Source organism: Nycticebus coucang, chromosome 3 (assembly GCF_027406575.1).
Source record: "Nycticebus coucang isolate mNycCou1 chromosome 3, mNycCou1.pri, whole genome shotgun sequence".
NCBI classification, from domain to species: domain Eukaryota; kingdom Metazoa; phylum Chordata; class Mammalia; order Primates; family Lorisidae; genus Nycticebus; species Nycticebus coucang.
The window spans coordinates 53,598,277-53,624,236 of record NC_069782.1 but is presented as its reverse complement, the minus strand read 5'-3'; the positions used below and the strand labels follow the sequence as shown (position 1 = coordinate 53,624,236).

The window sequence follows — 25,960 nt, the reverse complement described above, 5'->3', positions numbered from 1 at the left end:
TGTTTTTATTTCTGAGTAATGTCTTGGCTATTCGAGGTTTTTTCTGATTCCATATAAAATGAAGTAATGTTTTTTCAAGATCTTTAAAATATGACAGTGGAGCTTTAATAGGGAGTGCCTTGAAATTATATATTGCGTTGGGTAGTATGGACATTTTAATAATGTTGATTCTTCCTAGCCATGAGCATGGTATGTTTTTCCATTTGTTAACATTTTCAGCTATTCCTTTTCTTAGAGTTTCATAGTTCTCTTTATAGAGATCTTTCACGTCTTTTGTTAGGTAAATTCCCAAATATTTCATCTTCTTTGGCACTACTGTGAATGGGATAGAGTCCTTAATTGCTTTTTCAACTTGACTGTTGTTGGTGTATATAAAGGCTACTGATTTATGGATGTTGATTTTGTAACCTGAGACGCTGCTGTATTCCTTGATCACTTCTAGGAGTTTTGTAGTAGAGTCCCTAGTGTTTTCCAGATACACAATCATATCATCTGCGAAGAGTGAAAGTTTGATCTCTTCTGACCCTATATGGATACCATTGATCGCCTTTTCTTCCCTAATTGCGGTGGCTAAAACTTCCATTACAATGTTGAAAAGCAATGGAAACAATGGGCAGCCTTGTCTGGTTCCTGATCTGAGTGGAAATGATTCCAATTTAACTCCATTCAATATGATATTGGCTGTGGGTTTGCTGTAGATGGCCTCTATCAGTTTAAGAAAAGTCCCTTCTAGACTAATTTTCTTGAGTGTTCTGATCATGAAGGGATGCTGGATATTATCAAAAGCTTTTTCTGCATCAATTGAGAGAATCATATGGTCTTTGTTTTTTAATTTGTTTATGTGCTGAATTACATTTATAGATTTACATATATTGAACCAGCCTTGACACCCTGGGATAAAATCAACTTGGTCATGATGTATAATTTGTTTGATGTGTTGGTGGATTCTGTTTGTTAGGATCTTGTTGAATATTTTTGCATCTATATTCATTAGTGATATTGGTCTATAATTTTCTTTTCTTGTTGGGTCTTTTCCTGGTTTGGGGATCAGGGTGATGTTTGCTTCATAGACCGTGTTGGGTAGTCTTCCTTCTTTTTCTACATTTTGGAACAGGTTGAGTAGTATAGGTACTAATTCCTCTTTAAAGGTTTGGTAGAATTCTGACGTGAAACCATCTGGTCCCGGGCTTTTCTTTTTAGGGAGGTTTTGTATAGTTGATGCTATTTCTGAACTTGATATGGGTCTGTTCAACATTTCCACTCGATTCTGGTTAAGTCTTGGAAGGTGACGTGCTTCCAAGTATCGGTCAATTTCCTTCAGATTTTCATATTTCTGAGAATAAAGTTTCTTGTAATATTCATTAAGGATTTTTTTGATTTCTGATGAGTCTGTTGTTATTTCATCTTTGTTGTTTCTGATTGATGAGATTAGAGATTTTCCTCTTTTTTTCCTGATTAGGTTGGCCAGAGGTTTATCTATTTTATTGACCTTTTCAAAAAACCAACTTTTTGATTTATTGATCTGTTGTATTATTCTTTTGTTTTCAATTTCATTTAATTCTGCTTTAATTTTGGTTATTTCTTTTCTTCTACTGGGTTTGGGGTTGGAATGTTCTTCCTTTTCCAGTTGCTTGAGATGTCCCATTAAGTTGTTAACTTCCTGTCTTTCCGTTCTCTTGAGGAAGGCTTGCAGTGCTATAAATTTCCCTCTTAGAACTGCCTTTGCAGTGTCCCAGAGGTTCTGATACTTTGTGTCTTCATTGTCGTTTTGTTCCAAAAAATTGGCGATTTCTTTCTTAATCTCATCTCTGACCCAGCTATCATTCAGCATAAGGTTATTTAACTTCCATGTTTTTGTATGAGTATGCAGATTCCTGTTGTTACTCAATTCAAGTTTTATTCCATGATGGTCCGAGAAGATGCATGGAATAATTTCTATTCCTTTCAATTTACTGAGGTTAGACTTGTGACCTAAAATGTGGTCAATTTTGGAGTAAGTTCTGTGGGCTGATGAGAAGTATGTGTATTCAGTTTTGTTGGGATGAAATGTTCTGTAGATGTCTGCTAAATCTAAATATTGGATGGTTAGGTTTAAATCTAAGATTTCTTTGCTCAGCTTCTTTCTGGAGGATCGATCCAACACTGCCAAGGGAGTGTTGAAATCTCTGATGATTATGGAGCTGGAGGAAATCAAGTTACTCATGTCTGTTAGAGTTTCTCTTATAAATTGAGGTGCATTCTGGTTGGGTGCATAGATATTAATAATTGAGATCTCATCATATTGAGTATTACCCTTAAATATGAAGTGACCATTCTTGTCCTTCCTTACTTTTGATGGTTTAAAGCCTACTGTATCTGCAAATAAAATTGCAACACCTGCTTTTTTCTGATTACCATTTGCCTGAAATATGGATGACTATCCTTTCACCTTGAGTCTGTATTTGTCTTTTAAGTTGAGATGTGACTCTTGTATGCAACAAATATCTGGCTTGAGTTTTTGAATCCAGTCAGCTAACCTATGCCTCTTTAGAGTACAGTTTAAGCCATTCACATTGATGGAGAGTATTGATAAGTCTGGTGGAATTTTGGGTATCGAGTTTTTCAAAGGTCCAGTGGACATTTTTAATCCTTTCGCCAGTGTGGAAGTTGGAGTTTGATCCGAAGTTTCTGAGTCAGTTTACTTTTGTGGTATAGGATTGGGTTGGTCATTGTGGAGGATAGGTCTGAGAACATCCTGAAGAGCTGGTTTACTTATGGCAAAATTTTTCAACATATGAATGTCATTGAAGTATTTAATTTCTCCATCATAGATGAAACTCAGTTTAGCTGGATACAAGATCCTGGGTTGAAAGTTATTTTGCTTTAGGAGATTAAAAGTTCATGACCACCCTGTTCTGGCTTGAAAAGTTTCAGCAGAGAGATCTGCAGTTATTCTAATATTCTTACCTTTGTACGTAATAGTTTTCTTTCGCCGGACTGCTTTGAGAATCTTCTCTTTCATGTTAACTTTAGTGAAGCTAATTATGATATGTCTGGGGGATGACTTATTGGGGTTGAATCGTGCTGGGGTTCTGAAGCTGTCTGCTATCTGAATTTCAGATTCTCTAGGCATGTCTGGAAAATTTTCTTTCATAATTTCATGCAGTAGGGCCTCTGTGCCCAGCGAGGCCACTTCATCGTTCTCAGAAATCCCTATAATTCTTATATTGCTTTTTTTCCAATTATCTGACAGCTCTCTGAGTGAGTGATCCGTTTTTGCTCTCCATTTCTCTTCCTCTTTGAGAGATTGGGAGCGTTCGAAGACTTTATCTTCAATGTCAGAAATCCTTTCTTCTGCTTGCTCCAATCTGTTGCTTTGGGATTCTACTGTATTTTTCATATCTTTGAGGGCTGTAAATTCTTGCTTCAATGTGTCTAAGTCTTTGGTGGTTTTGTCTTTAAATTTGTTAAATTCTTGAGACAACTTTTGAATTTCTCCTCGAATTCCTAATTCCATTTTATTAATCTTGTCTGCAATCCAAATTCTGAATTCGATTTCTGACATCTCAGCCAGTTGTTTATGAATGGGATCTTCAATCACATCTGCCGTATCTTTTCTTGGGGGGGTTGATCTATTCTGGTTATTCATGTTACCAGAGTTTTTCCGCTGATTCCGTCCCATGGTTATTTTACTCCCTTTGGTTTTTCCCCTGGGGCTTTATCGAGGGGCCGTACAGTGTTGTGGCCTGAGAAACTGGGGCCCTGTCTGGTTTGGTGGAGCAAAGTGGTTCTGTCTTGTTTTCAGCTGGTTTCTGTTCGATCCTATTGCAACTTCTACTCTGGCTTGAAGTCTCAGCTGTGTGGAAAAATCAGCAATTAAGTCACCCCGCCCGCCCACCTCTGGCCCCAGTTGGAAAAGGAGAATCAAACCTTCCTACAACCGCAGACCCAGGGCACCGCCTGAAAAGTCCTCAGTCTATTAGCCCAGTTCAAAAGTTCCAAATCAACTGTCTCAATCAGCACCTGTCTCGGGTGGGAGAGTTCAAGAGGTCTCTGGGAACTGGATCACAGGGGCCTGGTGACTCCTCTGACACAGCTCACCCCAGTGCAGCGTGGAGTCAGGAGGAGCCACCCAGCAAACAGAGCAGTCTGGGAAGGTTGACGTCTCCTTCCCCACTTTGCCCCTCCGTCGGACCCAGTCACTGGTATCTCTGCAGATGGCCTACCCAGTTGCCTGCAGTGAACAGACATTCCAGGGGTTTGCACCTGCCTGAATTGCAAGGAAGTCTGCCAGGCCCCCGCAGACTGCCGCTATCTAGCAGGAGGAGATGGGGCCTGACATCTTTGAGTGCTTGATGCAGGTGATGGGAAGGAGGTGTTCACTCAGGCTTAGCCCCGTCCCTGATGGATGCTGCTAACAGAACAGAACAGAACAGACAACTTTGCGGGGTTCTGTCTCTGTTCCTGCCGAAATCGCCTACAGAAGATGGGCTGTTCTGAGTTCAAACGTCTTTGCTGCTGGAGGTTTGTGTCCTCTTTGCTACTGGAGGTTTGCGTCCGATCACCTCTCTGGGTCGGCCCTGCCCTGGAAGCTTCCCGGGTTTGTGAGCAGTGTCAGGAAATCCCTCGCTCACCGGTGGCCTCCTCTGGTTGCCCAGGGAGGCAGGGGGTGTGGCCTCAGAATATCCAGAACTGAGCGTTCTTCCGTTAAAGAAAAAACGGCTGTTGATCTATCCCCCGGGAAATGCTGCTCTGGTGTGGGCACTCAGCCGACCCTTTTCTCCTCTGTCTGGCGCCCCAGAGTCAGCACTGAGTGGCCACAGTTTATGCTGGGTCCAGACCCCTCAAGAGATCCCCCAAGAATCCGAACTCTTGGGGGATAGGCCCCCAGACCCTGATTGGGAGTGGGGAGGAAGCTAGAGTTTCATTCAGTTTTACCCCCGCCCGGGGAGGGCTGTTGCACCGCACCACAGGGAAGTGCCGCCAAGGCTTGATTTCCCCTCAGCAGAGTGCTCTCTCCTTGCTCACGTGTCTCAGAGTCAGTGCTGTCCTGACGCAGCTTGGGCACTGTGCACTCCCCTCGAGAGCACCCAAGGATCCGATCTCCTGGGGGATAGGCCTCCAGACCCTGAGTGAGAGTAGGGGCTCTCAGCTCTCAGAGGGGAAGCTAGAGTTTTATTCAGTTTTGTGCCCAGCCCCGTAATGTTGCCCGGGGAGGGCTGCTGCACCTAATCCACACAGGGAAGTGCCGCTGAGGCGTGACTCCCCCTCAGTAGAGTGCTTTCTCCTCGCGCGCGTGTCTCCGAGTCAGTGCTGACCAGTCGCGGCTCGGGCACTGTGCGCTCCCCTCGAGAAATCACCCAAGGATCCGAACTCCTTGGGGACAGGTCCCCAGACCCCGAGTGAGAGTGGGGGGGAAGCTAGAGTTTCATTCAGTTTTATGTCTGGCTGTATTGATGCACGGGGAGGGGTGCTGCACCGCACCACAGGGAAGTGCCGCCGAGGCGTGACTCCCCCTCAGCCCCGGGCCCTCTCCTCACTCGCGTGCCTCAGAGTCAATGCTGACCAGTTGCAACTCGGGGACTGTCCACTCCCCTTGAGAAATCACTCAAGGATCCAAACTCCTGGGGGACAGGCCTCCAGACCTCAGTGGGCGGGAGGGGATTGTTGGGGATTCAGGGTTGCCGGCAAAGGATTTTTAAAGTTTTATTCAGTTTTATGCCCGGCAGGAGAACGCCACGGCACCCCAGTAGGGGAGGTAGGTCCAGTTTTTAGAAGGTCTCTCCCGTGGAGTGTAGTGGGAGGGCCTTTAATTTCTGCCCGCTTGTTTAATAGTGGGGCTCTTGAGCCGGTCCCATGGGGGAGGGGGACTCCCGTCCGCTTGGTGGTGGATTTTGTACCTTTTGTTTGCGTCCTTGTGATCACAGCTTGCCTCAGTGGTGTTGATGTGCGTTCTTCAACCTTCTCTCTTGGTGAGGCTCAAGTCCACCAGGATACTTACTAAATTCCTGTCCCTTAACTCTCCTTCTGGACGGGAGCCTCTGTTGAAAGCTGGGTTCAGTTCGCCATCTTGTCTCAAGAGATTTCAATTATTAACATTTATGCACCCAACCAGAATGTGCCTCAATTTATAAGAGAAACTCTAACAGACATGAGCAACTTGATTTCCTCCAGCTCCATAATAGTTGGAGATTTTAACACTCCTTTGGCATTGTTGGATAGATCCTTCAATAAGAAGCTCAGCAAAGACATTTTAGACTTAAAATTAACCATTCAACAATTGGATTTAACAGACATCTACAGAACATTTCATACTCTGATAATTGAATACACATTCTTCTCATCAGCCCATGGAACATCCTCCAAAACTGATCACATCTTAGGTCACAAGTCTAACCTCAGCAAATTTAAAAGAATAAAAATTATTCCTTGTATCTTCTTAGACCATCATGGAATAAAAGTTGAACTCAGTAACAAAAGGAATCTGCATACTCATAAAAAAACATGGAAACTAAATAACCTTATGCTGAATGATAAGATTAAGAAGGAAATTACCAAATTTTTGGAACAAAATGATAATGAAGACACAAACCAGAACGTCTGGGATACCACAAAGGCACTCCTAAGAGGGAAATTGGTAGCACTGCAAGCCTTCTTCAAGAGAATGGAAAGAGAGGAAGTTAAAAACTTAATGGGACATCTCAAGCAACTAGAAAAGGAAGAATATTCCAATCCCAAATCCAGCAGAAGAAAATAAATAACCAAAATTAGAGCAGAATTAAATGAATTTGAAAACAAAAGGATTATACAACAGATCAATAAATCCAAAAGTTGGTTTTTGGAAAAGGTCAATAAAATAGTTAAACCTTTGGCTAACCTAACCAGGAAAAAAAGAGTAAAATCTCTAATTTCATCAATCATAAATGGCAAAGACAAAGAAACAACAGACTCCTCAGAAATTCAAAAAATCCTTAATGAATATTACAAGAAACTCTATTCTCAGAAATACGAAAATTTGAAGGAAATAGACCATTACTTGGAAGCATGCCACCTTTCTAGACTTAGCCAGAATGAAGTGGAAATGTGGAACAGGCCCATATCAAGTTCTGAAATAGCATCAACCATACAAAAGCTCCCTGAAAAGAAAAGCCCAGGACCAGATGGCTTCACATCAGAATTCTACTAAACCTTTAAAGAGGAACTAGTATCTATATTACTCAACCTTTTCCAAAATATCGAAAAAGAAGGAATACTGCCCCAACACATTCTATGAAGCAAACATCACCTTGATCCCCAAACCAGGAAAAGACCCAAAAAGAAAAGAAAATTATAGACCAATATCACTAATGAATATTGATGCAAAAATATTCAACAAGATCCTAGCAAACAGAATCCAGCAACACATCAAACAAATTATACACCATGACCAAGTGGGTTTTATCCCAGGGTCTCAAAGCTGGTTCAATATGTGTAAATCTATAAATATAATTCATCACATAAACAAAATAAAAAACAAAGACCATATGATTCTCTCAATTGATGTGGAAAAAGTTTTTGATAATATCCAGCATCCTTTCATGATCAGAACACTTAAGAAAATTGGTATAGAAGGGATATTTCTTAAACTGATAGAGGCCATCTGCAGCAAACCCACAGCCAATATTGTACTGAATGGAGTTCAAATGAAATCATTTCCACTCAAATCAGGAACCAGGCAAGATTGCCCATTTTCTCCACTGCTTTTCATCATTGTAATGGAAGTCTTAGCCATTGCAATTAGGCAAGAAAAGGTGATCAAGGGTATCCATATAGGGTCGAGGAAATCGAACTTTCACTCTTTGCAGATGATATGATTGTATGTATGGAAAATACCAGGGATTCTACTACAAAACTCTTAGAAGTGATCAAGGAATACAGCAGTGTTTCAGGTTACAAAATCAACACTCATAAATCTGTAGCCTTTATATTTACCAACAATAGTCAAGCTAAAAAAACAGTCAAGGACTCTATTCCTTTCACAGTAACACCAAAGAAGATGAAATTTTGGGAGTTTATCTAACAAAGGACGTGAAAGATCTCTATAAAGAGAACTATGAAACTCTAAGGAAAGAAATAGCTGAAGATGTTAACAAATGGAAAAACATACCATACTCATGGTTGGGAAGAATTAACATTGCTAAAATGTCCATACTACCCAAAGCAATATACAATTTTAATGAATCCCTATTAAAACTCCACTGTCATACTTTAAAGATCTCAAAAAAATAATACTTCATTTTATATGAAATCAGAAAAAACCTCGAATAGGCAAGGCACTGCTCAGAAATAAAAACAAAACAGGAGGAATCATGCTACCAGACCTCAGATTATACTATAAATCAATAGTGATCAAAACAGCATGGTACTGGCACAAAAACAGAGAGGTAGATGTATGGAACAGAATAGAGAACCAAGAGATGAACCCAGCTACTTATCGTTCTTTGATCTTTGATAAGCCAATTAAAAATGTTCAGTGGGGAAAAGATTCCCTACTTAATAAATGGTTCTAGGTGAACTGGCTGGTGACCTGTAGAAGACTGAAACTGGACCCACACCTTTCACCATTAACTAAGATAGACTCTCACTGGATTAAAGATTTAAACTTAAGACATGAAGCTATAAAAATACTAGAAGAAAGTACAGGGAAAAAACTTGAAGAAATCAGCCTGGGCAAATATTTTTTTTTTTTTTATTGTTGGGAATTCATTGAGGGTACAATAAGCCACGTTACACTGATTGCAATTGTTAGGTAAAGTCCCTCTTGCAATCATGTCTTGCTCCCATAAAGTGTGACACACACCAAGGCCCCACCCACCTCCCTCCTTCCCTCTTTCTGCTTCCCCCCCATAACCATAATTGTCATTAATTGTCCTCATATCAAAATTGAGTACACAGGATTCATGCTTCTCCATTCTTGTGATGCTTTACTAAAAATAATGTCTTCCACTTCCATCCAGGTTAATACGAAGGATGTAAAGTCTCCATTTTTTTTTAATGGCTGAATAGTATTCCATGGTATACATATACCACAGCTTGTTAATCCATTCCTGGGTTGGTGGGCATTTAGGCTGTTTCCACATTTTGGCAATTGTAAATTGAGCTGCAATAAACAGTCTAGTACAAGTGTCCTTATGATAAAAGGATTTTTTTCCTTCTGGGTAGATGCCCAGTAATGGGATTGCAGGATCAAATGGGAGGTGTAGCTTGAGTGCTTTGAGGTTTCTCCATACTTCCTTCCAGAAAGGTTGTACTAGTTTGCAGTCCCACCAGCAGTGTAAAAGTGTTCCCTTCTCTCCACATCCACGCCAGCATCTGCAGTTTTGAGATTTTGTGTGTGGGCCATTCTCACTGGGGTTAGATGATATCTCAGGGTTGTTTTGATTTGCATTTCTCTAATATATAGAGATGATGAACATTTTTTCATGTGTTTGTTAGCCATTCGTCTGTCATTTTTAGAGAAAGTTCTATTCATGTCTCTTGCCCATTGATATATCGGATTGTTGGCTTTTTTCATGTGGATTAATTTGAGTTCTCTATAGATCCTAGTTATCAAGCTTTTGTCTGATTGAAAATATGCAAATATCCTTTCCCATTGTGTAGGTTGTCTCTTTGCTTTGGTTATTGTCTCCTTAGCTGTACAGAAGATTTTCAGTTTAATGAAGTCCCATTTGTTTATTTTTGTTGTTGTTGCAATTGCCATGGCAATCTTCTTCATGAAGTCTTTTCCCAGGCCAATATCTTCCCGTGTTTTTCCTATGCTTTCTTGGAGGATTTTTATTGTTTCATGCCTTAAATTTAAGTCCTTTTTCCATCTTGAATCAATTTTGTGAGTGGGGAAAGGTGTGGGTCCAGTTTCAGTCTTTTACATGTAGACATCCAGTTCTCCCAACACCATTTATTGAATAGGAAGTCTTTCCCGCAAGATATGTTCTTGTTTGGTTTATAAAAGATTAGGTGGTTGTAAAATGTAAGTTTCATTTCTTGGTTTTCAATTCCATTCCAAGTGTCTATGTCTCTGTTTTTGTGCCAGTACCATGCTGTCTTGAGCACTATGGCTTTGTAGTACAGACTAAAATCTGGTATGCTGATGCCCCCAGCTTTATTTTTGTTACAGAGAACTGCCGTAGCTATATGGGGTTTTTTCCGGTTCCATACAAAACGCAGAATCATTTTTTCCAAATCTTGAAAGTACAATGTTGGTATTTTGATAGGAATGGCATTGAATAGGTAGATTGCTTTGGGAAGCATAGACATTTTGACAATGTTGATTCTTCCCATCCATGAGCATGGTATGTTCTTCCATTTGTTAATATCCTCTGCTATTTCCTTTCTGAGGAGTTCATAGTTTTCTTTATAGAGGTCCTTCACCTCCTTTGTTAGGTATATTCCTAGGTATTTCATTCTTTTTGAAACTATGGTGAAGGGAGTTGTGTCCTTAATTAGCTTCTCATCTTGACTGTTATTGGTGTACACAAGGCTACTGACTTGTGGACATTGATTTTATATCCTGAAACATTACTGTATTTTTTCATGACTTCTAGGAGTCTTGTGGTTGAGTCTTTGGGGTTCTCTAAGTATAAGATCATGTCGTCAGCAAAAAGGGAGAGTTTGACCTCCTCTGCTCCCATTTGGATTCCCTTTATTTCCTTGTCTTGCCTAATTGTATTGGCTAGAACTTCCAGCACTACGTTGAACAGTAAAGGTGACAGAGGACAACCTTGTCTGGTTCCAGTTCTAAGAGGAAAAGCTTTCAGTTTTACTCCATTCAGTAAAATATTGGCTGTGGGTTTGTCGTAGATAGCTTCAATCAGTTTTAGAAATGTGCCACCTATGCCTATACTCTTCAGTGTTCTAATTAGAAAAGGATGCTGGATTTTATCAAATGCTTTTTCTGCATCTATTGAGAGGATCATGTGATCTTTATTTTTGCCTCTGTTAATATGGTGGATAACGGTTATAGACTTGCGTATGTTAAACCAGCCTTGCATCCCTGGGATGAAGCCTACTTGATCATGATGAATGACTTTTTTGATGATAAGCTGTAATCTATTGGCTAGGATTTTGTTGAGAATTTTTGCATCTATGTTCATGAGTGAGATTGGTCTGAAATTCTCCTTTTTGTTTGGGACTTTTCCTGGTTTTGGTATCAGGGTGATGTTTGCTTCATAGAATGTGTTGGGGAAGATTCCTTCTTCCTCAATTTTTTGGAATAATTTCTGCAGTACAGGAATAAGCTCTTCCTTGAAGGTTTGATAGAATTCTGGAGTGAAGCCATCTGGACCAGGGCATTTTTTGGTTGGAAGATTTTTTATTGTTTCTTTGATCTCAGTGCTTGAATTTGGTCTGTTCAGGAGCTCTATTTCTTCCTGGCTGAGTCTAGGGAGAGGGTGTGATTCCAAATATTGATCCATTTCTTTCACATTGTCAAATTTCTGGGCATGGAGTTTCTGGTAGTATTCAGAGATGATCTCTTGTATCTCTGTGGGATCAGTTGTTATTTCCCCTTTATCATTTCGGATTGAGGTTACTAGAGATTTTACTTTTCTATTCCTCGTTAGTCTGGCCAATGGTTTATCTATTTTATTTATTTTTTCAAAAAACCAACTCCTTGTTTCATTAATTTTCTGAATGATTCTTTTGTTTTCAATTTCATTGATCTCTGATTTGATTTTGGATATTTCTTTTCTTCTACTGAGTTTAGGCTTAGATTGTTCTTCTTTTTCCAATTCCATAAGCTCTCTTGTGAGATTGTTGATGCGCTCTCTTTCTGTTTTTCGAATGTAGGCATCTAAAGCGATGAATTTTCCTCTCAAAACTGCTTTTGCAGTATCCCACAGGTTTTGGTAGCTTGTGTCTTCATTGTTGTTATGCTCAAGGAAGTTAATGATTTCCTGTTTTATTTCTTCCTGCACCCATCTGTTATTCAACAGAAGATTGTTTAATTTCCATGCCTTTGGGTGGGGTCGAGCATTTTTGTTAGAGTTGAGTTCCACCTTTAGTGCCTTATGGTCTGAGAAGATACAAGGTAAAATTTCAATTCTTTTGATTCTGTTGATATTTGTGTCCCAGGATATGATCAATTTTGGAGAATGTTCCATGGGGTGATGAGAAGAATGTATATTCTTTATCTTTGGGATGGAGTGTTCTATATGCGTCTATCAAGCACAGTTGTTCTAGGGTCTCATTTAAATCTCTTATATCCTTGTTTAATTTCTGTTTAGAGGATCTGTCCAGCTCTGTGAGAGGAGTGTTAAGGTCCCCTGTTATTATGGTATTATCAGATATCATATTGCTCAGACTGAGTAAGGTCTGTTTCAAGAATCTGGGAGCATTTAAATTGGGTGCATAAATATTTAGAATTGAAATGTCTTCTTGTTGTATTTTTCCCTTGACCAATATAAAGTGACCATCTTTGTCTTTTTTGACTTTAGTTGCTTTAAATCCACATGTATCTGAAAATAAGATCGCAACTCCTCTTTTCTTCTGAATTCCATTTGCCTGAAAAATTGTCTTCCAACCCTTGACTCGGAGCCTTAATTTGTCTTTTGAAGCCAGGTGTGTTTCTTGTAGACAGCAAATGGATGGCTTGTGTTTTTTAATCCAGTCAACCAATCTATGTCTCTTCAGTGGGGACTTCAAGCCATTAACTTTTATTGAGACAATTGATAAGTGTGGTAGTATTCTATTTGTCTTATTTGGTGAGAGTCCATTGCTTAGTTTTATCTTTTGCATCAGTGTGGAGTTTAGGTTCTGTCCTTTAATTTCTGAGTTCTTACTTTGCTGTTGATCCACTGTGGTGGTCAGTGTGCAGAACAGGTTGAAGTATTTCCTGTACAGCTGGTCTTGTTGTGGTGAATTTCCTCAATGTTTGTATATCCGTAAATGATTTGATTTCTCCGTCAATTTTGAAGCTTAGCTTAGTAGGGTACAGAATTCTGGGCTGGAAATTGTTCTGTTTAAGTAGATTAAAGGTAGATGACCATTGTCTTCTTGCTTGGAAAGTCTCAGTAGAGAATTCTGCGGTGACTCTGATGGATTTGCCCCTGTAGGTCAACTGGCGCTTACTCCTGGCAGCTTGCAGAATCTTTTCTTTTGTCTTGACTTTGGACAGGTTCATCACAATGTGTCTTGGAGAAGCTCGGTTAGAGTTGAGGTGACCTGGGGTCCGATATCCCTCTGAAAGCAGTGTGTCAGAATCTTTGGTGATAGTTGGTAAATTTTCTTTTATAATATTCTCTAGTATGGTCTCCATTCCTCTGGGGCATTCTTCTTCCCCTTCTGGAATTCCTATAACTTGTATGTTGGAACGCTTCATAAAGTCCCATAATTCTGACAGTGAACATTCTGCTTTCTCTCTCTTCTTTTCTGCCTCTTTTACTATCTGAGTTATCTCAAGAACTTTGTCTTCTACCTCTGAAATTCTTTCTTCTGCATGGTCTAACTTGTTGCTGATACTTTCCATTGCATCTTTAAGTTCCCTAATTGACTGTTTCAGATCCTTCAGCTCTGCTATATCCTTTTTATATTCTTCATATTGTTCATCTCTTATTTGATTCTGTTTTTGAATTTCCTTTTGGTTATTTTCCACTTTATTAGCAGTTTCCTTCATTGTTTCCATCATTTCTTTCATTGTTTTCAACATGTGTATTCTAAATTCCCTTTCTGTCATTCCTAACATTTCTTTATAGGTGGAATCCTCTGCAGTAGCTACCTCATGGTCCCTTGGCGGCGTTGTTCTGGGCTGGTTCTTCATGTTGCCTGAAGTTTTCTGCTGATTCTTCCTCTTGGGTGATTTCTTTTATCTGTTTCATTGCCCTAATTTTCCTTTCACTTCCTCTTGCTCTTTAAGTTCTCGTGCCTGTGGAATTTGCGGCGGGTTTAGACGGATTGAACACACGTGACCACTTGCTGGTTTTCCACTGTTTTAGTCCTCCTCTTGGGGTCCAGAAGTCTCTCGCTGACTCCCTGTATTCTCTCACGGGTGATGATAGGCAGATCCCACTAGCCAGAGATGCCTGGAGTCCTATCTCCCCAGACTCACGGTGCCCAGATACAAGGAAGCTGTTACTCGGCTGCCATCTTGCTCCGCCGCAGCCTGGGCAAATATTTTATGAGGAGGACCCCCTGGGCAATTGAAGCAACATCAAAAATACATTACTGGGATCTGATCAAACTAAAAAGCTTCTGCACAGCCAAAAACACAGTAAGTAAAGCAAGCAGACAGCTTTCAGAATGGGAGAAGATATTTGCAGGTTATGTCTCCCACAAAGGTTTAATAACCAGAATCCACAGAGAACTCAAATGTATTAGCAAGAAAATAAGTGATTCCATCGCAGGCTGGGCGAGGGACTTGAAGAGAAACTTCTCTGAGGAAGACAGGAGCATGGCCTATGGACACATGAAAAAAATGCCCCTCATCCTTCATCATCAGAGAAATGCAAATCAAAACCACTTTGAGATATCATCTAACTTCCGTAAGATTAGCCCATATCACAAAATCCCCAAACCAGAGATGTTGGCATGGATGTGGAGAAAAGGGAGTACTTCTGAACTGCTGGTGGGAATGCAAACTAATACATTCCTTTTGGAAAGATGTTTGGAGATCACTTAAGAATCTAAAAATAGACCTGCCATTTGATCCTGCAATTCCTCTACTAGGTATATATCCAGAAGACCAAAAATCACTTTATAACAAAGATATTTGCATCAGAATGTTTATTGCAGCCCAATTCATAATTGCTAAGTCATGGAAAAAGCCCAAGTGCCCATCGATCCATGAATGGATTAATAAATTGTGGTATATGTACACCATGGAATATTATGCAGCCTTAAAGAAAGATGGAGACTTTACCTCTTTCATGTTTACATGAATGGAGCTGGAACATATTCTTCTTAGTAAAGTATCTCAAGAATGGAAGAAAAAGTATCCAATGTGCTCAGCCCTACTATGAAACCAATTTATGGCTTTCATATGAAAGGTATAACCCAACTATAGCCCAAGAAAAAGGGGAAAGAGGAGAGGAAGGGGAGGGGAGGGGGGAGGGTAATTGGTGGGATTACACCTACTGTGCATTTTACAAGGTATATGTTAAATTTACTAAGTGTAGAGTATAAATGTCTTAACACAATAACTAAGGAAGGCTATGTTAACTAGTTTGATGAAAATATTTCAAATGGTATATAAAACCAGTACATTGTACCCCATGGTTGCATTAATGTACACAGCTATGATTTAATAAAACAAACAAACAAACAAAAAACTGAGAAGGCTGCCAAAGGCCTATGAAGCTGCCCTGCAGAGGGTGTTACAAAGGCTGAGATGTGTATACAATAGAAAGCTACTTTTCACGGGGAAGGGGATAGGCGGAGGGCTGAGTCTCCTGGCCTGGAAGGGCTCTGGGTTGGTGAGTCTAGAAGGCTGCCTAGAAGCAGCAGCAGGTCTCGCCTGCAGGCGGCAGCCTTCCCCTCTAGGGGGCAGCCTTCTCTAAGGTGACCTTGAGGGCAACAAGGAAAGTCTGGCTCCTTAATCTTCCTCATTATCTGACACAAATTCCACCTTCAGTCCTGTCATCTTTTTTTGGAGTCTGGAAAGGTTTTCAGCCTCCTTCAGAAGAGGAGTACCATTATTTATGAGGATTAGGAGATACTCAGCTGAGGGTAAAGCTTCACAGGAATGGGACTGAAGCCACGTGTTGTGAGGGCAGGGAAAGAGGAGGGCAGACCAGTTCTGGGAGGAGGGAGAGGGAGGTCACAAGTGGTGGTCACAGGACAGCTTCTCAAATTTGATGAGAGGTGGCCTCAGGGGATCCTAAACCACAGTTTTGCCAAAAGTTATAAGAAAAATTCCACATTTTTTCCCTTTGGGGGGAGGGTGGAAGGGGAAATGGTTTTTACTTTCTAAATTTGTTTATATTCTCTTTATTAATTTACTTGGAAACTGTGACATCTGCTTTCAGCAAATACAGGTGTACTTAAACTTTCCCCACATCCACACATTTCTTCAAAATCAAATATATCATGAGACTTAATAAAATTATTCTAGAGCTGTGCCTAGTTTACTTTGGGCCTCTGCCCATTTATTCAAGGCCCTGAGTCTACAGGGACCCAATGTTATGTTAAAACCACCCAACAGAGACGGACAGTACTAAGACCAGGTAGAAAAAAAGTTAAAGAAAGTAAAAAAGCAAAACAGTCATCTACTTTATTTCCTTAATACTGTAGACTCAAACACACTCACCCCATTTGGACAGTTGACCCCAGAAATGAGGGTATGCAGTATTCAGCAGCTGCCAGCGTGTAGGGCGGGCGGGCGGCAGAGTCGTCCCAGTAAATGTCCTTCTTCATTTTGGGTAGGCTCATGTGCATTTCATCCACAGCTAAAAGAGAGACCTAAAAATCAACGTGATATGTTAGAATAACTCAGATACTACTATATAGAAAAAGAGAAGTTCCAGTGGGTGGGTGCATGCGGAAAGGCCTGGGACATGGCCTAAGTGAGTGAGTATACACATTTCTATAGCTCACATCTGTCACAACCGGGGCTACTGAAGAGTTGCACCCATCCTTTACTGTGCAAGAGTGTTTGGCAATGAGGGTAAGTGGGGCTGAAATCCGCCCATCCTCCTTTCAACAAGCCATGGGCCTGTGTGGAGCCGCTGCTCACCGGGAGGGAGAAAAGCCACCTTTCTTCTTTGCTCGGAGCTGCTGTCCTAGTGGCAGCCCCAACAGCACCCACTGCACCCCAGACAGAATAGAGGAAGGTGAAGCGTCTCGGCCTTCCAACCTGCTAACCCCATGAACACATTTTTACTTGGTATCACTTCTTAAATTCTTTGGTTTCTTGTTTGTTTGCTTGGAAAAGCTTATCAACAAGTCCTCATGGCTTGAAACTACAGTGATCGCTCCTCCTGGCTTTGAAAAATCTATGCACGAATGAAGTATTAATCCTTTGGGAACCCAATTTTGACAAAGAGTGAGTGACCAAGACCTTACATTTTCTCTCTACACAGACTGATGAGATCAACTGTGGAATGTCTGTGCTTATCTAAGAGCTGAGTAAGGGCTTGCAACAAGGGAGCAAGGTAAAGGCTTTTACTCCCTCTGTGGTTCCTGGGGAAAAGAATGGTCTGAGGAGAGCCTTGCTTGAAATGAAAACTCCCGTGTGCTCGTTGTTCATGAAAAGCCTTCTGGGACAGGGCTTTAGAATAAGGGCTGTGGGCCCAGGTGATGTGTTTCAGGAAGAGCTGAGATACAAGCTGTCATGGCCCAGGCTCGCAGTGTCCAGCTACTGGACATTTGGCTGCTGGGGTCCCTGTGAGGTGACCTTGGGAATTCACATCACGTTTTGCCACCTCTATTGGTGGCAATAGAAAACAAAGGGAAGAATAAGTTAAATTATTTCTATGTATTTAGACAGACAGACTGGGTAAAGCTAACAGAGAAACTTACAAACAAAATTGGCTTGAAATTCCACTTAGAAGGAACTAACTTTCACTGGGACTGAGGTTTCAGGAGGACCTGGGGTAACTTACATACTAAACGGCCAAACCTCTTTTGTTTGTGGCTACAGCTCAGAAGTCCAGGGTGCCTGTATCCACGGCCTGTTTAGATTTGAAACATCATTAGCGATTTATTATCAATGTTTGTAAAGGAAAGAAGTTTTCCTAACCTGCAAATTTCTATCAATGCACCAGTTAGTTTCAAAATCATCATCATCTTCTCCAAAAGGATTGATGAGTTGTTCAGCTACCTGCAGGTGAGAACATGGAATAAATCCATCATGATACCTGTGAAGACTGAGAATAGACATTGAAACGATTCCGGTTTTGCTCTCTCCTTCATTTTGTCACTTTCATCATAGGAAGCCTAGGGGGGAGTGGATTGTTCTACAGATACAGATGCTTATCAGCAATTGAGACTTGAGCTCCAAGTCACGAGGAATGGGTCCGCTTGCTGAATGTACCCGCCCATCCCACTGGAGATAGTGCGGGCCTCACCTAGGAGAAGCCGCGCACTGTTTAGGAGCCCAGTACACCAATGGATACAGAAGAAGCACAAAGCCTGGGCGGCCCTGTGAGGGACGCATAGCCTGTGCCTTCAAGGAGTTCTCAGGGCCCACATGATAAGACAAAGGTAGACAAGGAGAAGGGTAAGCAGAAAGGACTTAAGTCACAGATTATAGAAAATAATACAAAGAGCTGCTACACTCATTGGACATAACTGCTGAGTGAATGGGACAGAGAGCTGGTAAGTTACAAAGCTAGAAATTGAGGGTTACTTAGTTTTACCCTAAAGAATTGACCCTTACCTAGTAAATTAGTTATCTTGCAGAGGAAAATTTAGGTAGCTTATCATCACATATCTTCGAATATTTGGTCAATATGAAATATTCTTATCATGTTCCCAATAGCTTTTTTGATGCAAGGTTAATGTGTCAACTATGACTCACCATTCTCCTTTTTGAATAATTTCCTTTGATTTTTGTTATCTGGACATCTGTGAACGTACATGTGTGTGCGTATGTGTATGTGTGAGATGGGAAGAAACATGTAAGTATATAAAATAAAGGCTCTATGTGATAAGTCTCCAGAGTCTGGATATTCTAGATCCTGAGAATATTCAGGAGAAAATCTACATACTTACTTTTTAGGATTTAAGATAAGTTTCTTAAAGCAGTTGTTTTCAACCTTGGCTACACATTAAAATTACCTGGGGGAGAGCTCTTAAAAATAAACAAAGGGTGACTGAGTCCATCCCCCAGGGATTCTGCTTTACCCAGTGTGAGGTTGCACTCAGGCATTAGTACTGGGTAAAGGTCCCAGGAGATTGTAATGTGAAGCCTGGGTTAAGAACCTCTGAGCCTCACGTGATATCCGTATCAAAGTCCTTTATTATGAGTTCCAAGGAGTTAGCTACCATTTCTTACCTGGTGTTTGACTTAAACTAATTGGACTACTTAACTAGGTCCTGAAAATATTTTTTGTTATATCCAGATTTTTACTTTTATGGGATGAGTTCTGCATATTTTTTATAGGAATTTATATTTCTGAATTGACGATTTCCGAAGATATCCTTTACTCCATCGGAGGCTCCATTTCTAGCAAGAAACCGAGTAATATACTGTTTATAAAGTTAAGATGGTTTTTCTACACCTTGAAAAGATTTGTTCATGTCTGAGTTGTCATGATGGAGCAGCTGTTTAGATATTGAAACTCAGTCCACTGGTGTCTAGTTTGCTGGTCTGTTAACAGAGCTAAGATCATGCCTTTTCATATTTTGCCTTTTAAAAAGGAAAACGATGTTCATATTTCAGAAAGCACATCAGAAGGAAAGAAACACTATTTACTCTTTATGGGCTGGTTAAGTACCTGATGTGGTCACAAAGCAAAGAAAATAAAGCTTAGCACTACACAGGGCAAAGAAAAAAAAACCCAGAATGACTGAGCATTTGGGGCAACTGTGGCAATTTTATATACACAAAGGTAAACTACAAAGTTTACCTCTAATGAGAAATGAAAGCTATTAGTTGCTCTTGCTCTTTTTTGCTGTTAAATGGGTAAAAATAATTAAGAATCACTGTCATTGGGTTAAAAATACTTTTGGCATTTTTAAGGGACATGCCTTTCCTCTTTGTAGTATAATTGGAAATGTCAATTCATTTATTTTTCCTGGTTGAGATTCAAACCAGTGAAAGGAAAGGCTTCTGCAGGGACCATTTTGCTACAGCCTGAAGGCCTTGATGGTGCCCCACGACATGTGGCTGTTTGGAAGGCCAGACTTTGAAAATTCTACTTTATTGATGTCATCTTCAGGCTATTTTTAGTTTTCAGTTAACTTAAGGAAACCACTGTCTTTGAATTTTTTTTTTTTTTCTATCACCTGTGTCCCTTTTGGAAGTTCACAAAAGAGATGGGAGAATCAGGCCTGTGAAATTCACACAGAGTCATCTGAGGAAGTTTGAGAGAAGTGAGGGGGTGGGAGTGGGGAACACAGAACATTCTACAATGGTAATTAGACAAGCTGTTCTCACTGGTCAGACCTGTTTTTAATTTCCTGGCAAACCCAAAGCCATCATTAATCCTAGTGTTTCTAATTTTGATTCTGATGATTTTTTTCCCCGAGTTTCAGTCTTGGTTTTGAAAATGGAAAGCATTTAATATTATGGGATAGCGAGTAGGATTTCTGGGAGTTGCAAGTAACTATTTATAGAGTTGAGCAGAACCAAGACACTACTACAATATGAGTGCTTAGAGGCTAAAATCTGATAGACAAGGCTTCTTGTTCACTCTTATTTTTTTGAGACAGTCTCACTTATGTCTCTCTTGGTAGAGTGCTGTGTCGTCACAGCTCACAGCAACCTCCGACTCCTGGGCTCAAGCGATTCTCCTGTTTCAGCCTCCAGAGAGGCTGCGCCCACAGGCGCCCGCCACGCCCTGCTGTCCCTCTTTTGCTGCAGTTGTCATTGTTGGTTAGCTGGCCCAGGCCGGGTTCAAATCCGCCACCTCCAGTGTACGTGGCTGGCGCCGCAACCACTGTGCTACGGGAGCAGAGGCCTCGTTCACTCTACTCTGCCTACTGCTCACTGAGGTATAAAATATGAAGGCAGGCACAGTTACTCCATTAGTTACATTGTGGTAATCCTGTCGGGGCACACAGAGGCCTGAGCAGACCAACAGCCGTGACAGAGGCCTCTTCCCATCTCTGCACAGAGGAGCTGCTCAGACGCCGCAGCACAGCGCAGACACCTGCCTGTCACCTCACTCTCCCAGCCGTCACGGTTCCCTCTGCCCCTGACCCATTCGTGAACCATCTGCTGAAGACTCGGTGCAGGCCCAGGGCGAGGGGTTGGGAACTGGCAGGTTTTGGCGGGGGGCTTGGGCCCGGGCCCAGGGCTACCTTGAGCCATCCCGCGTAAAAGAAGAACTGCAGCAGCGTGAAGATGGGGACGTAGAGGTCCAGGTCGTGCCCGGCGTAGCCCCTGGTGGGATCCAGAAACTGGCGTCCAATCAGGCACGTGAAGAAGAAAGCATAGACGGCCAGAGTGACCACCTGGGACAGAGAGACGGGTGAGCGGGCGGCAGCGCCACCCGGCGGGCGGGCAAGCGGGCGCAGGAACCAGGGGTCCGGGCCCAAGGTCCGGTACCTGCGTGTAGACCAGCGGGATCCCCACCCAGTCGTAGCCGAACAAGAGGCTGCACCAGGAGCGGAACCGGTTCATTTCCTAAACCGGAGACAGATCAAAGCGACTAGTTAGAGCTACGGGCGCTCAGCGGACACCCCGAGATTCAGAATGGGCCACGGCTTTGACCAACACGTTCGTGAAATGATGGGACTGACTGTGTGAGTCTAGTAAGTTGGTTTCCAAGACCACCACAAAAGGGAAGTTCCAAAAATGACAAGCAAAGAACATCATTGAAAATGGTGCGAAAAGGATGAGGACATTTGGACATTATGTTTTTTTTTAATGTTAAAATAAGCCAGGACTTTGTAAAAATAGATCCCAGATGTATATTGGCCCACAGTGATGATGGGAAGGCAATAGTTAATATTTTATGTAAGTAACTTTTAGCTATTTTGCTAAACAATGTGCAAAGCAAAATTTTTTTGCTTCTCTCTTTTAAAAACAAGCTTATTATAGATCCTAGAAAAGAGATGTAAACTACAACCCAAACCCTTTCCCCAACAGAAGAGGACGTTAGAACACTCAGTTTGACAGAAAATCTCTCTGAAGCAAAAGGGATGGTATCCTTTGATTTTTTTTTCTATTTTTCTCTATTGCACATTAAGGTATTATCTAAAACTAGAAAGAAGAGTTCGTATTAATTTTGGAGCTTTTAAAAAATCATTCACTATGGGCGGTTGCCTGTGGCTCAAAGGAGTAGGGGGCAGGCCCCATATACCAGAGGTGGCAGGTTCAAACCTGGCCTGGGCCAAAAAACTGCAAAAAAAAAAAAAAAAAAAACTGCAAAAAAAAAAAACCCATTCACTACTTTTAGCTTGATCCAGGCAGGAGATGCCACAGCACAAATATATGCAAGCCTTTACATAAATACATCCAGCCTTTACATGAATTCAGGATTATTTTGTTTAGGAATAACACTGCTTTGTTTACTAGAGCATTTGAAAAGGTGGCTTATCCTCAGAATATTCCAATTTGGCGTAAATGGCTGGGGAGACTTATTTTCCCTCTAGATTTTCTTCTAGGATCCTAGAGCCAGGTATGGCAAAGATGCTGCGTGGGCACCAAATCCTTCAGAGCCCTGGGCAGGTCTTGGCTAATCAATCAAGGGACACGTACTCACAGAGACTATTAAGAAGCATCATTCTGGGCGGCGCCTGTGGCTCAGTGAGCAGGGCGCCGGCCCCATATGCCGAGGGTGGCGGGTTCAAACCCAGCCCCGGCCAAACTGCAACAAAAAAATAGCCGGGCGTTGTGGCGGGCGCCTGTAGTCCCAGCTACTTGGGAGGCTGAGGCAGGAGAATCGCCTAAGCCCTGGAGTTGGAGGTTGCGTGAGCTGTGTGATGCCACGGCACTCTACCAAGGGCCATAAAGTGAGACTCTGTCTCTACCAAAAAAAAAAAAAAAAAAAAAAGAAGCATCATTCTGTCTAAAACACTGCTGCCAAGTCACCACCACCACCTTGAGTTCACTTGTGTGCTGAGGGCACTCCTACTAGCCTGGTCTTTCCAGTTCCTTTGGAACCAGCATTAAACAAAGGAGACTCCTTCTGGTCTGACTTGTTATATGCAGGTTCTTCTTGGTCTCTAATTAGCATCTTTTACTAAGGGTTGATAGTGTACTTACAGTCATCAGTGATTGCAGATCAACACTGTCTCTGATTCTACCTTCGTTCCGGGCTTTAGTTGCAAGATTTCCAAACCAAACAAACGGAACCCAATATTTCAGATGAGGAGATTTGAGGTGGTTGAATAATTTCCTTTCATCTGCTGTCATAAAACCTTTACATAAAATAAAAATAGCTACAATATGCAAACTTAGTTTAGCATTAATACATTAGCAAATTTCAGTATCTCCTATGTAAGCATATAACGTGGGGATAAAATAGCTACAGTATGCATACTTATCCCCCCATACATGTAATGGGGCGATAAAAATAGCTACAATTTGCAGACTTAGTTTAGTATTAATACAATAGCAAATTTCAGTATCTCCTATGTAAGTAAATATGGTCTGGGCAGGGTGGCTCATGCCTGTAATCCTAGCACTCTGTGAGGCTGAGGCAGGTGGATTGCTTGAGCTCAGGAGTTCAAGACTAGCCTGAGCAAGAGCGAGACCACTTCTCTACTAAAAACAGAAAAAACTAGCTGGGTGTGGTGGTGGGCACCTGTAGTCCCAGTTACTTGGGAGGCTGAGACAGGAGGATCACTCAAGAGTTTGAGGTTGCTAAGAGTTATGATGATGCCGAATGTCACTCTACCTAGGGTGACAGAGTGACATTCTGTCTCAAGAAAAACAAAAACAAAAACAAGAAATAGGAAATAAAGATTCCTGTCTCTAGTAGTGTATACTTGCATGAGAGATAAGAAATGCGTGTGTGGGTGGCACCTGTGGCTCAGTTGGTAAGGCACCGGCCCCATATACCGAGGGTGGTGGGTTCAAACCCAGCCCCGGCTGAACTGCAACACCAACAAAAAAAAATAGCTGGGTGTTGTGGCGGGTGCCTGTAGTCCCAGCTACTCGGGAGGCTGAGGCAAGAGAATCGCTTAAGCCCACAAGTTGGAGGTTGCTGTGAGCTGTGTGATGCCATGGCACTCTACCGAGGGCCATAAAGTGAGACTCTGTCTCTACAAAAAAAAAAAAAAAAAAAGAAATGCATGTGTGAGAGAGGGCATGCACACACACACACCTGCAAGGATGCACACAAGTGTCCCAACGCATGAGGCAATGTTGTTCTGTGCCACCATCCAGGAGGCAGTCGGTCTCTGTGGGAGAAGACCAGGAGGAAGGGAGGCCATGATGCTCAGCACCTGTGTGCCGTGAGAGGATCTCAGGTGTGACACCAAAATTTTTAAAGACCTTTAATTAAATTATGTTTGAAAGAAGTTCAAAGCACAGTAAGCATATTTGTTCTTTTACTCCTTTTTTTGATCAACATAATTTAAGTGTACTGCGGAAGTTTAACTATAGGTTCAAATGTGCTGTGAGATTAAAAAGATTGAAAAATACTAAAGTAAGGAGATGTTCAATTGAACTAAATCATTTGGGGAAGTTTATTCCTTAAGTTTTGGTTCATTCATCTAAAATTAGAAATGTTTCTATTTAGTGTTGTTGGATTAAAAGAATAAAATATGATGATGTACACAAGCACAGGTGGATTCACATTACTTTTTCTTTCTTTCTTTCTTTCTTCTTCTTTATTTTAAATAAAGAACTGAAATTTGTTTCCTCATAGTTCTGGAAGCCAGGTTGCCCAAGATCAAGGTACTGGAAAGTTCTGGATGGTGTGATCTGGCCCTCTGTGCTTCCAAGATGGAAGGGCAAGAGAAAAAGGCTATCCTATCTCCAGAAGAGAGAGTGAATTCACCTTTCCTCTGTCTTCTAGTTCTGTCTGGGTTCTCAGGGGGATGGATGGTACCTGCTATGTGTCGGCAGCTCTTCCTTACTCAATCTACTTATTCAAAAGCCAGTCTCTTCCAGACACATCCTCACAGACACACCCAGAAACAATGGTTTACCAGCTCTCTGGGTATCCCTTAATCTGGTCAAGTTGAATCCTAAAATGAACCATCTTCACATCACTCTTCCTCATGGCCTCTCCTTTCAGAGTCTTATTTAATGGCATCTTCTTCTGTGAAGCCTTCCTTGAGTCCTTCCTTCTCTTTCCCCTGATATTTCTCCTTGGTAAAGCTCTCACATGAGTGGCTCATGCCTATAATCCCAGCACTCTGGGAGGTCGAGGCAGGTGGATTGCCTGAGCTCACAGGTTTGAGACCAGCCTGAGCCAGAGCGAGACCTTGTCTCTACAAAATAGCTGGCGTTGTGTGGGGTACCTGTAGTCCCAGTTACTCAGGAGACTGAGGCAAGAGAATCACTTAAGCTCAAAAGTTTGAGGTTGCTGTGACCTATGATGATGCCACGACACTCTACCCATGGCTACAAAGTGAGACTCTGTCTCAAAAAAAAAAAAAAAAAAAAAAAAAAAAAAGCTCTCACATGGTCCCCAGTTTTGGCTTGCATCATAGCAATATTATACTTCAATGTTTCCCCTGCTATGACCCTTTTCAAAGGCATAGGGCATATTCTTCTTCAAAGTCCCCATAGGATTTTGTGTGTACTTTTAAAGTGCTTCTTTAAGTGTTTTGGTGTGTGTATAAAATGTGATTTGTGTGAGCTTGCAGTGACCTGAGTCTCAGCTGTAAAAGAGAGCTGATACTGTCTACCTGGCAGGTGTTGTAGAATTACCTGGAATAATCAACATATGTCAAATGCTAGCGTGAGGCCAGGCATGGTGGCTCATGCCTGTAATCACAGCACTGTGGGAGGCCGAGGCGGGTGGACAGCTTGAGCTCATAGGTTTGAAACTTTGCTTTGAAACCAGCCTGAGCAAGAGGGAGACCTCTGCCTCTAAAAATAGCTGGGTGTCATGGCGGGCGCCTGTAGTCCCAGCTATTTGGGAGGCTGAGCCAAGGGAATCACTTGAACCCAAGAGTGAGTATGAGGTTGCTGTGAGCTATGACACCACGCACTCTACCGAGGGTGACAAAGTGAAACTCTATCTCCAAAAAAAAAAAAAAAAGCTAGCATGATGCCTGGCACACCCCGAGCACACAGTAAGGGCTAAGGCATGATGAATTACGGGAAACTTCAGCTATCTCTGCCTCTTCTCTCTCCCTGAACACCAGAGAAAAGAAATTTGAATAGAAGAGGAATAAGTTATCAGGTTTATTTAATTAGCAAACATTTATTGAATGTTTGTTCACA

The 25,960-nt window shown here is 41.7% G+C and overlaps 1 protein-coding gene across 5 annotated transcripts in view; it reads right to left on the bottom strand.

Moving 5' to 3' along the window:
- The window catches only part of BEST3 (bestrophin 3), an 85,804-nt gene that overhangs the window by 39,877 nt on the left and 19,967 nt on the right, over positions 1-25,960 (bottom strand). For 4 of the 5 annotated variants that reach the window (XM_053586064.1, XM_053586063.1, XM_053586066.1 and 1 more), the window contains 5 exons: positions 22,823-22,977; positions 21,161-21,238; positions 20,914-21,066; positions 17,687-17,767; positions 16,256-16,407 (listed from right to left, as the gene is read on the bottom strand). In XM_053586064.1, the coding sequence (XP_053442039.1) occupies positions 16,256-16,407; positions 17,687-17,767; positions 20,914-21,066; positions 21,161-21,238; positions 22,823-22,977 (619 nt within the window). The remainder of the gene's footprint in view (positions 1-16,255; positions 16,408-17,686; positions 17,768-20,913; positions 21,067-21,160; positions 21,239-22,822; positions 22,978-25,960) is intronic. The other variant, XM_053586065.1, reaches the window with a different exon arrangement.